This window comes from Mixophyes fleayi, chromosome 6 (assembly GCF_038048845.1).
Source record: "Mixophyes fleayi isolate aMixFle1 chromosome 6, aMixFle1.hap1, whole genome shotgun sequence".
Lineage (NCBI taxonomy): Eukaryota > Metazoa > Chordata > Amphibia > Anura > Limnodynastidae > Mixophyes > Mixophyes fleayi.
The window spans coordinates 168,111,020-168,126,384 of NC_134407.1; the positions used below are offsets into that span (position 1 = coordinate 168,111,020).

Sequence of the window (15,365 nt, forward strand, 5' to 3'; positions counted from 1 at the left end):
AACCCAATCATGGGATTCCTGGATATAAACGAATAATCACTAAGAGTAAAAATAGCGTGACAACTTTATCCGGTAATTAGCAAACATGCAGTACGATACCGTGTTAAGATGAATCCACAAGATTGATCCTGTTAGGTTGTGCAATTACTTCACCACCGGACAATAGAAGCTCAGATGTCTCAGTAGCGGACCTCTTTGAAAGAGGAATGTTAGTCCCAATCCGTAGATACTTGCACTAGAACACATCCAAGAACACATCCAAGAAAATAGCAAATTGGAGATGCCCCGATCTCTCATTACTAACCGCACACTGCTCGATAGCCACTTCACGAGTGAGGCCATTCAGCTGGTCACGTGACCTGACGCGTTTTATCACCAGGTGGTGATTTCATCAGAGGTTTTTGATATTGTTACCAGCTGGTCATTTTAGGGTTAATGTGTTATCTGTTTGTGCACATGCCTAATAAATGTTATTTGAATCATTAATCCATGTGTTATTGGTGAGGGATTGCCGAATCACACTCAGCGCTGATTTATATCTCTTTGCATTTAACCATTTGAGACTCCACGGGTCTTTTCAGCAGCGGGTGTGTTTTGGCCGTTTCTTCATCAAGTGAAAATTGGTTGGTTGTTGGAGATCTGTTCCATTGCGCCAGGACAATTTGTTTGGTTGTTACATTTGGTGCTTTAAGCCGATTGTTACCTTGTTTTGTGGGGGCCCAAACAAAGCAAGCACTTCAGCCACAAGGAGTGATACTTTTGCGGCTGAAGTACTTGGTTTGTTAAAGTGTGCATGTCCTTTTTAAGATCCAACATATCTCAAGGACAATTCCATCTTGCACCACTTTAAATTTCTGTGTGCCAATGTTAACACTGAAATGACAACAGACACATCTTGTGTATCTAGGATCCGCAAACAATACTCTTTTTCAGCACAAAATATTGCTCTTGTGACTCGGTAGCCTTTATAATATAATTATGAATATGGAACAGCTTAATACTAGGGATGTTCACTGACCCCCGTATTCTGGTTTTGGTTGTGGATATGGATTACCTTCAGTGTTTGGTTTTGGTTTTGCCAAAACCGCCCTTGAGTGTTTTGGTTTTGGTTTTGGATCTGTATTTTTGTTTTTTGAAAAATTGCTAAAATATGCTAAAATCACATAATTTTGCTGTTTTTTTTAATCCTACATTATTATTAACCTCAATAACAATAATTTCAAGTAATTTTCAGTCAGTTAAGACCACCTCACAGTTCACATTATTATTTTCATACACTTTTGGACCAATACTGCAGCGACCTGGTTTGGATGGTAAGCGACAGAGCAATGACTCAAACACACGGCAGTTCCTAGCACATCTAGGACACATTGGCACACAGCAGTGCAAGAAAAGAAAAGTGGTGCAAGATGGAATTGTCCTTGGATCATGAAATCAGTTATGGTTCATTTGATCTCTCCACCCGTTCCTTTGATAACTGGGGTAATTCTACAACTAATGCATGAACAGAGTGAAGCGGATGGTCATTTACAAGGAGACCCTCAAAGGTGGGAAAGGGATCCCGGATATTCCCACCATGCTGCTCGCCTTCTTTGTCTGCAACTGCATCCGCAGAACTCTTATTGAAAAGAACATTTGCTCTGCTGGGAAGTCCATGTCTAGCTTTTCCTCCTGCCTCTTTGGAGGACCCTTGGTTGGGACAAGTGGGACAGCTCCTTCCCTTACAACTGGACTACACCTTGGGTTTACCTGGATGTTAGACAATTTGTGAAGGAGCTCCTTGCTGCAACAACAAAACATGTGTGGGAGAATGTGGCCTCTAATAGGCTGACTAATAGACACAAAGACATTGCATGGATGGCTATCCTGGGATGTCTGCCTCTCAGGACATTCATGCACTCCAGGAACCTGTGCCGATATGTCCACTGCCCCTTCTGCATCACCAGAAGGGAAACGGAACAGCATATTTTTTGGGACTGCCCCACTGCACAGGCACTGTTGGATGCCTTGGAACATGAACATAAGGACAGTGTGCCCAGAACTTGCCTTTCATACTATTCGGTATTTTATGGATTATTTCCTGGGATCATTGGGACAATCCAGGAGTCCTGGAGCCTAATGAACTGTTTTAAGAATGCTATTTGGCTTGCTAGGAATCGCCTCGTCTTGAAAAGGGAGAAGATGACCATCCAGGACTGTCGCAGGCTGATCCACAGCCTACTAATAGACTTTAACAACATTGACAGTCCAGAGGAAGAGGAAGATAATTCATTTTCCATCTCCCTCTCCTCCTTCTCCCCCTATGTGTCTGTTTATTCAATATAACACTGTTGAATTTGCCTGTAGATTCAGAAGACAAGCCTGCTTGCCTTCCTATTCATCAATAACTCTTAGCAATGGAGCACCCGTCTTTGGGTGTTACCTATATAAGGCACTAGAATTTGCCTGCAAATTCAGAAGACAAGCCTGCTTGTCTTCTGAAGTGTTCAGGAACCTTTTCAAGGTCTATCCAGAGAAAAAAGTCAAACTAAAAAAAGTGAGAATATAACTGGCTCAGACATTGACTAAGGTACATATCTGATATCCATCGATTAGGAATATAATAAAGCTTCCGGTCATTTTGTGGGATTCAACTAATTGCAAAATAACAATTTTACTTGTTTTTGTCGCTTTTTGTAACATCCATAAAATAAACTTATTTATTCAACTATGCTCCCAGAGGAAAGGTCAAATCAAGATCAATATCAATATAAGCATCATATAATAATAAAAACACCATGTAAACCTGCATTGTGTGTGGTTAGTTACATAATCATCTCCCATGATTTCATTACTCTTATTAAGTATTTCTAAATATCTTAAATTATATACAAGCATATAAATAATTAGACACTTAAGTATTATTTGGCTCCATTTGCATCATATTAACAAAAAAATCATTCTGCCAGATTACAGTTTATTCCAGTACATTCAGTTCCACCCTTGGATTCATACCAGTATCGTAAAAACTAAAACAGGCAAGAAACTACGTAAAAAAATTGTAAACTCTTGTTGGTTATGTCTTCATTTATTTGATTAGGTTGTTGAAACACAGTAAAAAGTTGTGAATAAATATTTATAACATTACTCCAAAACGCTTTATTCCCGGCCACAAATAGGAATAAAGTAGTATGCAGCAGTTACAATTCCAAAACAGGACTTTGCACACATTAGCTAGGAGGATTTGCAGCCAATTTTAATGAAAGGGATTGTATCCTAAATGACAACTCATTCCATCATTACTCCTATTCATCTGCTAAATCTGAACATTGCAGTTGTCAGGTGCAAAAGCAGAATTTCTAGAGAAGAGTTTCCATATTTGTAGTTCTGAATAAAGCATAATATTTAACACACACATACACACACACACACACTTATTTAATAATTTATTTATTTAATATATTTATTTATAACCATATGATGTCCTGCTCATTGCCCCCTTGTGTGCTTCAATGTAAGCCTCATTGTCCCCTCTCCTGTCTTTCATTGCCACTCTCTCTGTCCCCTCTAATTTCTATTCTTGTTCCCTCATTGCCAATATCAATCACCCTTTTCTTGCCACCATGATTGCCATTTCTCCTGCCTTTAGTTGCCACACTCATGACCCCTCCCATGCTTTTCATTTCTTTACCTAATTGCCCATTCTCAGGCCTTGTTCCCTGGCCCACTCATGTCTCATTGTTCCCTTGTCCACTCATGTCTCATTGTCATCCCGTTGCTATCTTCATATGTTGATACTGAAACAGTGAAGCATGAGAGAGATCTGTAATGCTTCACTGCCTCACTCCTTCCCACTTATCTCTTGCTAGACTATTCTGCTGCAGCTCTGCTGTGTACTCTTCTCCTATGCTACTTAGAGATGAATTGTGACAGTGTGAACACTGGACATGTTTAATTTACGCACAAGAATGACAGACCATGTACACAGAGTTTTGGGATATCTATCTGTAGAGGAGATGCTGCAGTGAGATAAGTCTCCTAAATGCAAAAATGCATGAGGCTAATCTGAAGTGAAACTGTTGTGTAGGGGGAATTCTGAAGGTGATACAAATGATAGATAATAATAACCCACCTAGTCATTGGGAGGGGCTCTTCATCCTTATTTGAAGCCCCTTCGATCTGTCTCAAGATCACTATCTTCTAATTGGATAATACAAAACTTCCAGATGAGATATTAAAAAATGTTTTGTTAAGCCATTGGAACACTCTTCTGGATCTCTCTGTGTTGGGTTCTTATAAAAAATAGGAATAAATTAATACTACAAATTTTCTAAGCTGCCAGTTGATCAGTAGAAAATTTTTGGAAACTGTCGGTACTACCTCCTATTCACATAAAAGTAAGATTTGGTTCATATGGAGTATGGAAAGGGTCACTCACAAAAAAGGGGGACAAATTTGACCAAATATGGGAACCATGGTTTACTTGTAATTAGATTGTAATTCTCTGGACTTGAATATATAATTTGTTTTCCTTAAATGGAGGAATAAAAACAATAAAAAAAAGTAAGACAACAGCGGTACTCTCAGTAAAGCTGTTATCCTTTGGATTTAATGTTCTCTCCTTTTAGTTTACATGTTGCTTTTCAATCCTACTGATAAAGCACAAAGTCTTATAAAGTCTTCTGAAGTAAATATGAGTCTTTATTGCATTCATATCAGATGTGGACACTTCTCAAGCAGAGAGAATTGTGTCCTTGTGCAGATAAGTACAAGCTTTAATACCTTTTACAACAACATCTGTTAGACAGTGTAATGATATTTACTCTTATTTACAGTTTCCTATTATGGTAAAAGAGAACTTTCTAATTCACATTGGCTACCTTGAGATAAAAATCAACATACATCAACATTCTTGAAAGGATATGTGGTGGTATTGTAAATCTTACTTCACCTTATTTAGTTTGACCTTTCTCATTGACCTTTCTTAAGCCCCAGAACCCCCCTCGAGTGCACCCCTGGAATACGCTGCACAATTTTATCATCATCCATGTTAAGGAAGAAGGTTCTTTGGACCTTTTAGTCTTTATTATACCAATCATAGGGAAGTTGAACAGGCCGGGCCTCTTGCAAATATTTTCATGTAATATCTCTTATGGGCAGCATCTTCACATTAAAATTCCATAAATGGTAATTTTGGCTTGTAAGATTGCCACTGTGAACTTCACTGAATTGATATTACCAGCCATTTTTCTTAAGTTTCTAGCTTTGTTATGCTCTGCAAATAACCTGTTAGCAACAGATAATTCAGTATATTTTCCAGGCATGTTGATGTTAAAGACATTTTTATTAAAGAACAAGCTTTGAAAGCTGCTTCTTGCTCTGCAGCGATACACATCTCACCTGTCAGTCATTAGTTTAGTTTCCCGTCTTCTAAATTTTTCCTTTAAGAAAACATAAAACTGTATTAATAGAAAGAAATGGCAAGGTCCAATTCCCAGAGAGAAAATGTGTGGTTCGATACCAGAGAGGGAATGTAATTGCAACAGCAAACCGGTGTAGCCAACTGTATGTCCTAGACACCAAAGAGTGCTGTGCGATGGCGGTTTCGGGCACAAATCAATCAATGGAGCCGTGGCATATCTCGAAGTCGAATTATTGTATGAAGTCGTTCTATATTAATTAGATTGCACTTAGTACACTACGTCATATCGGTGTTAATTACGCAATTGCACAGGTAAACAACACATACACTTACATTCACACCTACATTTGTAAATAGGTCACATTTAATAAAGTTCCAACTCACATTCATTTATTATTTAGAACTCAGAGATTATTTATACATAGTTAAAACTACATAAGAGGTATTTATGTTTCAGGTCCAAAGAAATGTATGGATTTTGGTCTTATATTAATCCACATTTTAACAGCAGGAATCTGGTGCCATCAGAGAAGCAATCAAACATAGTAATCGCTAGTTATGAATAGTATTAGATTAATTCTAAAAGCACTCTGTTAATGGGTTTTTCAGCAGGAAGACACGTATGCAACTCTTGGATTGAGTTTCCCCCACCCTTGAAAAAAGGATCGATTGAACTGACCTATGACCAGCATTCTACTGAAACATCATTAATCCTGCACCAATGAAGGAATTTCGACCAATTTTTTATGCCGAGCGATTTTACATGCGATCGATGTTCCGATCGCTCGGTCCGTGGACTGCTTACACACTAGCCTTGTTTAGGATGATAAAGGGAAGAGCGGACGTCCCTTTAGCGACTTTTTACAGCCATGTTGTCGTGAGCAATGACTGTAATTTTGTACTCACTGTTGTGGATCGGTCGGAAGTTTATACACACTACACAGCGGAAACGAGATTGGAACAAAAATATTAAACGGTACGACCAACCAAATGAGGCGATAATCGTCCATTTCGGCAGACTTTCGACCATCGTGTCACTGCACACACTGACCTGACTTTTGAACGAGCGGTCGTATATCGGCTGTTTGAGCCGATTATTGGACGAAAACAGTGTAGTGTGTATCCAGCTTTAGAAGTGTTGCTTGGGTGTAGATCAATGTGTGGTAATTCGATGCGTTGTCCTTTAGCCTCCACAGTTAAAATCATTAGATGTAATGTATTGGATGCATATACATCACATGAAACTTTGCTCTGTTAACCAAACCTTTGCTAGTGTCCATATTTCAGATCAACATAACAATAGCGCCTACTTTTAAAGTAAGGTCATGTGGTGGCATCCCGTAACTTGTCCGTTCAATGGTCTGACTGTAACGGCATAAATCCGAACCTCTGGTTTGCAGACCCTGTGCATTGGAAATTGGAAATTGCCGTCATTTAAACAAGAAAGGGAAAGAAGTGTTGTTTGGTTTTAGATCAATGTGTGTTAATTAGATGCGTTGTCCTTCAGCCTCCCCAGTTAAAACCATTAGATGTAATGTATTGGGATGCATATGCATCTGTTGACCAGTGTCTATATTTCAGATCAACATAACAATAACGCCTACTTTTAAAGTAAGGTCATGTGGTGGCATCCCGCTTAAAGCAATTGAATTAAGGAATTCTACAGGATGGCGAGATGACTTGACTGCATCATCTGAAACTAATGAATCAGCAAGATAAATTTGCAATATTCCTGGAAGTTAGAAAATAATTGTGTTGTTAATATGTGCACAATGTTAATTTTTTGGATAAAATAAGTCACATGTTTTGATTTGAATCTGGGTAGAAGTACGCTCTGCCTTAACAGTACTTGCCATATGTTGACACACAAACAGACTGCAGAATACATACATGCGTAAGAACAATAAAAGATTATTGCTCAAATAAGCCACAGGGTCCTGCAAAGCAGTAACACTCCAAGTCCATAATGGGATGCTTTAGTCTGTAGAATAAAGTTTTTATTACAGTTTGCACCTCTAGTAATATACTATCTTTACAAATTATTGTACTTTTCAGTACCTTGCTGTCTAGAATAACCTCAACCATCCTTGGTCCTGGCCTAATCCATCCTCACCCCTCATGGTGTTCTAGGTGCTGTACTTCTATCATACCCATCTGGCATTTGTCTTACTGGATTGTTGACTCTGCCTTCCAGTATCTTCCCTTACCTTATGTTGGGCCCAGGTCTTACTAAAGAAGGTGATGTAGTCTAAGAAAGCCTGAGTGAAGTTTGCAAACCACTCCAGGAGATGGTCGACTAAAACGTGGCTAGTTTGTTATTCATCCAATATGGTATAACTCTAATCTCCTACAACCCGAATCAGGTGATGAACACTGACATTTATTTAGCCTCTAGGGTCAGTGCAGTCTGCCAGGACCCGTTATTTAAGTTAAAGGTGGAAATGTACCTGTGTCTATGCAATGTATTTAACATAGCATCTATCAATGGCAGAGGTCAGGCATCAGATATTGTCACATTGTTCGGTAGTCTGTGCAAAACCATGTGGATTTAGTCCTTCTTGGAAACAAACACAGTGGAGGTTGCCCATGGACTCTGGATAGATTTCTGGATAACACCTAACTCCAGTCTCCTTGTACACAACCAATACTAAGACCCAGTTAGCTGGCATCTTAATAGGCCTATGCTCACCAAGAAAGTTCTGCCTAGATTCCAACTGAACAGCTCCTCAGAAAACCGCATAGATTGGCAGTCTATTATTGACAAACTCCCATACCCTTGCTGAACCACCTGGTAAGTGCTTTCTTTGTGCTTTATACATTAAAATAAATGCATTTTATGGTTTGCCTATTCTACAGTGACACAGTATAAACAATAAAAACATTTCAGGAAGCAGAAAAAAGGGGCAACTCAACCACAGCTGGTAAAAGATCAAACTCGATGAATATAATGTATGTCTTCTATTAACATAAACAACTATGTAAGAAGCCATTTCCAGAATTTTTCAAATTTAAGCTTCTGAATTGTTTTAAAGGCATTGTATAGTATACAGCTATATTTATAACTGAACTTATATGTTTTAACTTGTTTATATATTTATATATAAACAAAACCACATGAGAACAGCACATACTAACTATACTCTACTCGGAAGTGTGTGGATGGTGTACGGCAAATAGAGAAATTGCAGATAAAGCCTTGGCAAACAAGGTGCTAGCACACATACAGTAAATAGAAAACAGGTGATTGGAAAACAATTCGTTTTGAAAATGATAATTTGATTTTTAGGTTAATGTCTGCATTAGAGGGATATGTTAACATGCATACAAATCCACTTCCATTTTGATGACAAGTGGTTACAAGGGAAAATCCTTTGCTGAGAAAACGCAACTCACTTGCTGTTGCTGTGTACTTGGGCAAATTGAATACTACTATTATTTTGTACAATATTTTAGCTACCTCTACCTCCTATGTGGTTCTTTAACCAGTTGTAGTGTTTTCAATCTTTGAAATCCTGCTAGTTCTTGTCCTTTTAAAACTGAAGTATGTATGCCCTAATAAGACCATTGGTGTTTACAAACAGTAACATTATTGTGCTCCAATGTTGGCTAATTTTTCATACTGAAATCCCTGAGAATTACTATTTTATTGTATTATTGTGATATTGTGAGTAAGTCCATGCAGATAAAGCTAAACGTCTTGATTTTTCAAATACATAAGGTCATTATATATCTCCACAGGACCTTCTATATCAAAGGCCAGCAAATCTTTGTTTTTGGAAAAAGATTCCCAGCGACATCCTCAACAGTGTGTACCAGTGTTCATCAATTTGTTTCAAAACCGTAGCATGGTTTTATCCACAGTACATTTCACTTCAAGAAGTGTGGATAGCAGTCGCTGGAAAGTGGAATTGCTAAAAACTCATAATTTAAGTCCGTGAAGTTACTTATTTGCTTAATAGTTAGCCTCTTAAATATTTTAAAAGCAATGGTTAAAGAGAGCTGTAACTAGATGTAATTGCCTATGAATGGAATATAATGGGCTGCAAGGTCAATTTAAGAGAACAAGGGACAAGACAAAGACAGTTGTTGGAAATGGCACTCAGTCAGGTTCTACAGACTCCTACAGAGATATAGCGAGAGGCCTGATTGGTAGCATTAGCCAGATGCCTGACATTTGGAACTGTCATTCTGTTTTTGTGTATTGCAAGCAGTAATGTATTATCAAGTGCATATATAATAAAGTATGTGGTTCTGTTATAATAGGATTTTAGATTTGATTTGCTTTGTTTTTTCATTTTTAAACATAAGAGTTCATCTCCTTTTGCAGTTCAGTAAACCATTAACCTTCTGCTCACATTAACAGCACAATAATACCAAGGACAACCAGCACCTGCATAAAAAACTGCTTTGCTTCCATACTCACTGGGTTGGAGATCCAAAGTTATTGGGACACATAATAAGTCAATTATGTGTATTGCGTACAGTCCCTGAGTGGCTGCTGAAATTTGTTGGAGTAAATGCAGCCAAAGTGATATATTTCTATGCCTGTTTCACATAGAAAATTGAATTATAACAATTTGTCACTTATAATCCCTTAAAAGAAAATGCATTACTAGTGAGGTAAGATGCAGAAAAGGTTTTATTGAATCAAAAAGGCAAAACTCTTATCTTTCATTTAAATGAGTAAAGAAGTGTTCCATAAGCCAACACCACTGCCTTCTGTCCACAAGTAGACTCTCTTTTTAATTCATCTTTTCTTCAACCTCTTCAACCCTGGATGAGACAACCTTTCCATCCACAACTTCTTCAACAATTGTCTTCACTTTTCTGGTTTTGGTTGGATCTGAAAATGAAATGCAGATTAAATTAATAAAGATTACAGTAATCACACAGTAGATCCAATACCCCTAAAACATATTTCTCACTTTAGGAGTTTAATTTTGACCACTAAGATTACATGTTATCTATTCTAAAGTTAAGCAGCAGTCAGGTTACTTTACTCCCTTTATGTCAGCATCTGCTGTCGAGAAAGATAAAGAAACTTGACTGAAACATCATATATCAAACAACATTTGAACTCAGACCTGGGGTTGGGTGTATGTCACAGTGAACTGTAGTTAATATTTCCTAAATTCAGAAGAAACTCTTACATTTATAAAATCATTACATGTATTTTCCCATTCTGAACTCCACTCTCCACCATTTAAATCCAGCATACATGTAAGCATTTTAAAATAAATAGATTACTCAAAGTGGAATTTGCATTCATATAATTTATAGTTAGGCAGTTAACATTTACTAGAGTCTCCTGTTACCTTTTTTGGAGTCTACAGAAGATGTCTGTGATTTGGAAGCCTGTGATTGGGAAACTTGTAAGGAAGATGCTGATGCTGATGCTGATCCTGATCCTGATCCTGATGCTGATGCTGATGAAGATGAAGACTTGAATGCAGTTGAGCTACTGGATGAGGATTGACTGCAGGAAGAAAGGTTTATGATTAAAACATGTCAATGTATTTTTTGAACTTTTAATTACTTTACCGAGAGTTAGGTAGTCTGAATAATGAGTGAGGAGTTGGAAGGACATGGGTAAAGAAAAAATCCTATTGTGAAATGAATTTAATGGATGATGGGTAATATAACAAAGGAAAAAATGAATGAGATGGTAGTTTACTAGTATTCAAATATCCACAATATACACATTTTTTATTCCTCAGTCTATAAATTATACACATTACTTTATACTTCCATATGCTTCCAATACTGCTTGTTTTATACATAAGGGTCCATCATCTCCCTTCATTACATTTAGTTCTTACTTACCCAAAATCTCCATCCAGCAGACGGCGGTATGTTTCAATCTCCATCTCTAGTCTGCTCTTGATATCAAGGAGTTCTCTATACTCCTGGCTCTGACGTTCCATGTCTGATCTGATCTGGATAAGCTGTTCTTCTAACCCACTGAGAACACTCTGTAGTTGCTGAAGTTGAGCTCCGTAGCGGCCTTCTGTCTCACCCAAGGTGTCTTCAAGGGATTTTTTCTATTTTGAGCACAGTGGACATTGTGATAAAAACAATCTAAACTCTATAGCTAATACACCATCTATTAGTACAGGATAACATATTGTTACGAAAAAACATCCATAACTGTACTTTGTATGCTTTAGACTTTGTATTTAGTTGTTTATTTTAATTTCAGTCTATTGGCTTACCATTGCTAGTTGAGATTGGAGCTCAATCTCTAGGCCTTGGAGGGTGCGTCTGAGGTCAGAGATTTCGCTCTTGCTTGATTGAACCTGTTCCACACCAGCTGAAATCTCCTTCTTTACTTCATTGCTCTGAAATGGTAAAGCATGTATTATATTGGTTTCTTTTGAAGTCCTGTTATATTAGCAATGCTACATTCATATTACAAATACACAGATGAATATGTCATGATAAACCATCTTACCTTTTGGTTGAACCATGCCTCTGCTTCTCTGCGGTTCTTCTCAGCCAATGCTTCATAATCTCCTCTCATGTCATTCAGAAGCTTAGTGAGATCTATACCTGGAGCAGCGTCCATTTCTACATTGACTTGGCCAGCAGCACTGCTACTTGCAATGCCCAACTCCTAGAGAAAGATACAGAGGAAGTTGTTCTGTGTTAAACCATAGAAAACATTTCCAATTGATCCCTACCACATAGAAACATTTTCCCAGATTCTAGCTTCAAAATTATTTGAAGCAACCAGATGCTAACTTCTATTAATGCAAACTGTAGAAGATTATTTTACATTGACTTAGTCAACAGTGCTGCTATTTCTAATTTGCCTTTCCTAGACATTAATATAAAAGACATTCTTATTGTGCCAGAACACTGAGAATCTCTGAAATTTACTTGATTTGAAAAATGTGAGTGCATGAGTAGAAGGCCTTCATATTTATTTACTAAATCTAGAAACTATATCTTCTCAACAACCTCTGCAGATGGTGGAATAGTTGAGGCTGGTGATACATGGATTAGTTATGAGCAACAGAGACTGGTATAATAAGGGTTACGATAAATCATTTATTTATGAAGAATTGGACATGAAGTGATGGAGTCTCATGAAGAAAAATATTGTAGAGGACAAGGGGTTTGTGCTTTTCAAAAAATATATAATCACAGTCATTATTAAGGCCAAGAGACTGATGAAAATGAGAAATTTAGGATTGTCTATGGTACCCATTTTGTGAAGAGTATTCTCCTATGACTGTTTTTGAAAGACAACTGTTTTAGATTGTTAGCTTTTTAAAGCAGTTTCCTTGTTCATATTTTTGTTTCTTAGATATAGCTACATGTATTGTTTACGTTAAACAGCTGTGTGGGAGGTGTCCACACTGTGCAAAATAATAATGATAATAATAGCAAACAAAGAAATAATACATTTATATTACTCTGTCTAATACCATAATACTAAGTGAATGTTTTTGCAATAATCAAAAGCAAGCAGAGAGATGAATTCATCTTTGAAACTGCACCATATTTTACATTTTCCGAGCAAGGTTTAGAAAAAAAAAAAAAAAAAGCAACCAATCAGTGTTTGCTTTAGTCTTGTAAACTATACTAGAAAGACTAAACTTAGAAACCGATTGATTGCCAAACCCCACATTATATCTTTATATTATCATATACTGATTTACCCATTTTGTTATTGTGTTCTGTTTTCAGCAAGGTTACATTTTGTATTTGCTTGAAAACCTCTGAAGTAATTATTACCTCCTCATGGTTCTTCTTCATGAAGGCTAGCTCTTCAGACAGGCTTTCAATCTGGATCTCCAGGTCTGATCTGCCCATGGTCAGCTCATCAAGGACTCTGCGGAGTCCATTTATGTCGGCTTCCACACTCTGGCGAAGAGCCAGCTCATTTTCATACCTTAGAAGAGATAAATAGTTATAAGAAGAAGAAAAATAATAAAAGAGAGAAAGTCTTCACACCAGGGGCTAGATTTACTAAGCTGTGGGTTTAAAAAAGTGGGGATGTTGCCTATAGCAACCAATCAGATTCTAGCTGTCATTTTGTAGAAAGCACTAAATAAATGACAGCTAGAACCTGATTGGTTGCTATAGGCAACATCCCCACTTTTTCTAACCCGCAGCTTAGTAAATCTAGCTCCAGGTCACATTTAATGCTGCAAGAATCAATTCAGCTGATTCAGGGTTGGGCCTTTATTTTATATATTATTATCCCAACTTTTGAATCAATCTAAATATACCATATTCCAATATGCCTAGTAGATTATGAACCTAATCTAACTATCATTAAATAATGAATCAGTTTAATTAATAAAAAATGTAACTCACTTCAGCCTGAAGTCATCAGCAGCCAGTCTGGCATTGTCAATTTGCAGAACAACTCGAGAATTATCAATATTGGCAGCAAGGATCTGGAAAAGAGGAAAGCATAAAAAAGTTGGTTTTGTGTAACTTGTGTACTGTGGCTATACAGATATTTTTTACACATGATGGAAAAATCTACTATTCAATATATCAGAGTATATACATCAACCTCTGAGAAATGCTCAGAGTTGTAAATGTTTTGCTGCATGCAGACAAAACATACATCAGAAGGATAGACTGCAAATACAATTTCTGCAGATGTAAACTTTATTTTACATGACTATATTTTATAATGCGAATAATAATATCCATGCTATTAACATATATTATTTCACACTCATACATTAGCATGAAAAGTAGCAAAAATTATAGTTTTAGTAGAAATATATTATAACATTTAAATATGTAGAACATTTTGTTTAATTGCATATATTTAAAACCGCACAATTGACAGAACTGTACCTTGTTTCTCAAGTCTTGGATGATTTCAAAGTATTTGCTGTAATCTTTGCCTGATGCAGATGCTCCAACACTAAGTTGTTTCTCATACCACTCTCTGATCTTCACCTCCAGCTCAGTATTGGCAGCCTCTAGAGCTTTCACTTTGTCCAGGTAAGAAGCCAGACGGTCATTGAGGTTTTGCATGGTTTGTTTGTCATTTCCAGAAGAGCCACCAAAGCCACCGCCTGATCCACCACCAAAGCCTCCACCAGAGCCTCCTCCAAAGCCTCCACCAAAGCCTCCTCCAAAGCCACCACCTGAAACTCCTCCAAAGCTGCTACCACCGAAACCACCTCCAAAGCCACCAACTGAGCCTCCTCCAAAGCCACCACCTGAACCTCCTCCATAGCTGCTACCACCGTAACCACCTGAGCTAGACAACTGATAGGATGATGCAGAGCTAGACCGAAAAGCCATGGTGATATGTTAGTGGAGTCCTTCTGACCTAGGCAATTTGTTTATGATAGAAAGTGTGGATACAGTGTATGGTCTTTAGGTTCTATTTATATGGGCTCTAGTGGGCGTTACAGTTTTAAAGTGAACATCCTCCTAGAGAAAAAAAAAATCTGCCTGGTCAACACCTGTTTAACAGCTATTCACGATAGCTTCAGTCCATCCTTACAGAAATTATGCAGCCCTCGGGCTGTTTGTTATATGTTGACTAGAAACTGGGAGAGGCACATTCCTCTTTACTTTAAAAGCTTATTCTACAGTCTGTCTCACCTTGCCTTCGGCATCCTCGTTTCAAATTTACTATCTTCTGTCACCTCAGGTAATTTCAGTCCTGCAAAAGGCCTCACCATTAAATGTTTAAGTCTTCTAATTTGCAGGTGAAAGTACAGGCATCACTTATATTAAAGATTTTACTGCTAAAATCTATAATGTATATATTTGCAAACAAGCTATTATATAAAAGGAGAGTGGGTGGAAGACAGTTTTAGAGATTGATCAGCAATATTAAGATGCATGTTATAATGTGCAAAATATTAAAAATAATTGAATATGGTTAACCTGAAATTTATTTTACTTGCTAGAAAGAAAATGCACAGTGCTACAATGGTCACACTACTGCACATAGATTGGGTCTTGGGTCCAGTTATGA

The 15,365-nt window shown here is 37.4% G+C and overlaps 1 protein-coding gene across 1 annotated transcript; it reads right to left on the reverse strand.

Annotated features, from left to right (window-relative positions):
* Positions 1-10,022: 10,022 nt before the first annotated feature.
* On the reverse strand, positions 10,023-15,092 carry LOC142094714 (keratin, type I cytoskeletal 47 kDa-like). Its single transcript, XM_075177133.1, has 8 exons — positions 14,225-15,092; positions 13,727-13,809; positions 13,142-13,298; positions 11,853-12,014; positions 11,614-11,739; positions 11,225-11,442; positions 10,717-10,877; positions 10,023-10,244 (listed from the first exon to the last, which is right to left on the reverse strand). Exons 1-8 carry the CDS (start codon positions 14,678-14,680, stop codon positions 10,144-10,146), a joined length of 1,464 nt encoding a protein of 487 aa, XP_075033234.1. The 5' UTR covers positions 14,681-15,092; the 3' UTR covers positions 10,023-10,143.
* Between the last annotated feature and the right edge of the window lie 273 nt (positions 15,093-15,365).

Bases quoted from the DNA above. Each gene is read 5' to 3' on its own strand.
- LOC142094714 (XM_075177133.1), bottom strand. From the start codon at position 14,680: ATGGCTTTTCGGTCTAGCTCTGCATCATCCTATCAGTTGTCTAGCTCA. The intron at 12,015-13,141 runs GTAATAATTACT...ATCTTTCTCTAG, and splicing joins TGAAGAAGAACCATGAGGAG to GAGTTGGGCATTGCAAGTAG. The intron at 11,443-11,613 runs GTAAGCCAATAG...TGCTCAAAATAG, and splicing joins TCCAATCTCAACTAGCAATG to AAAAAATCCCTTGAAGACAC.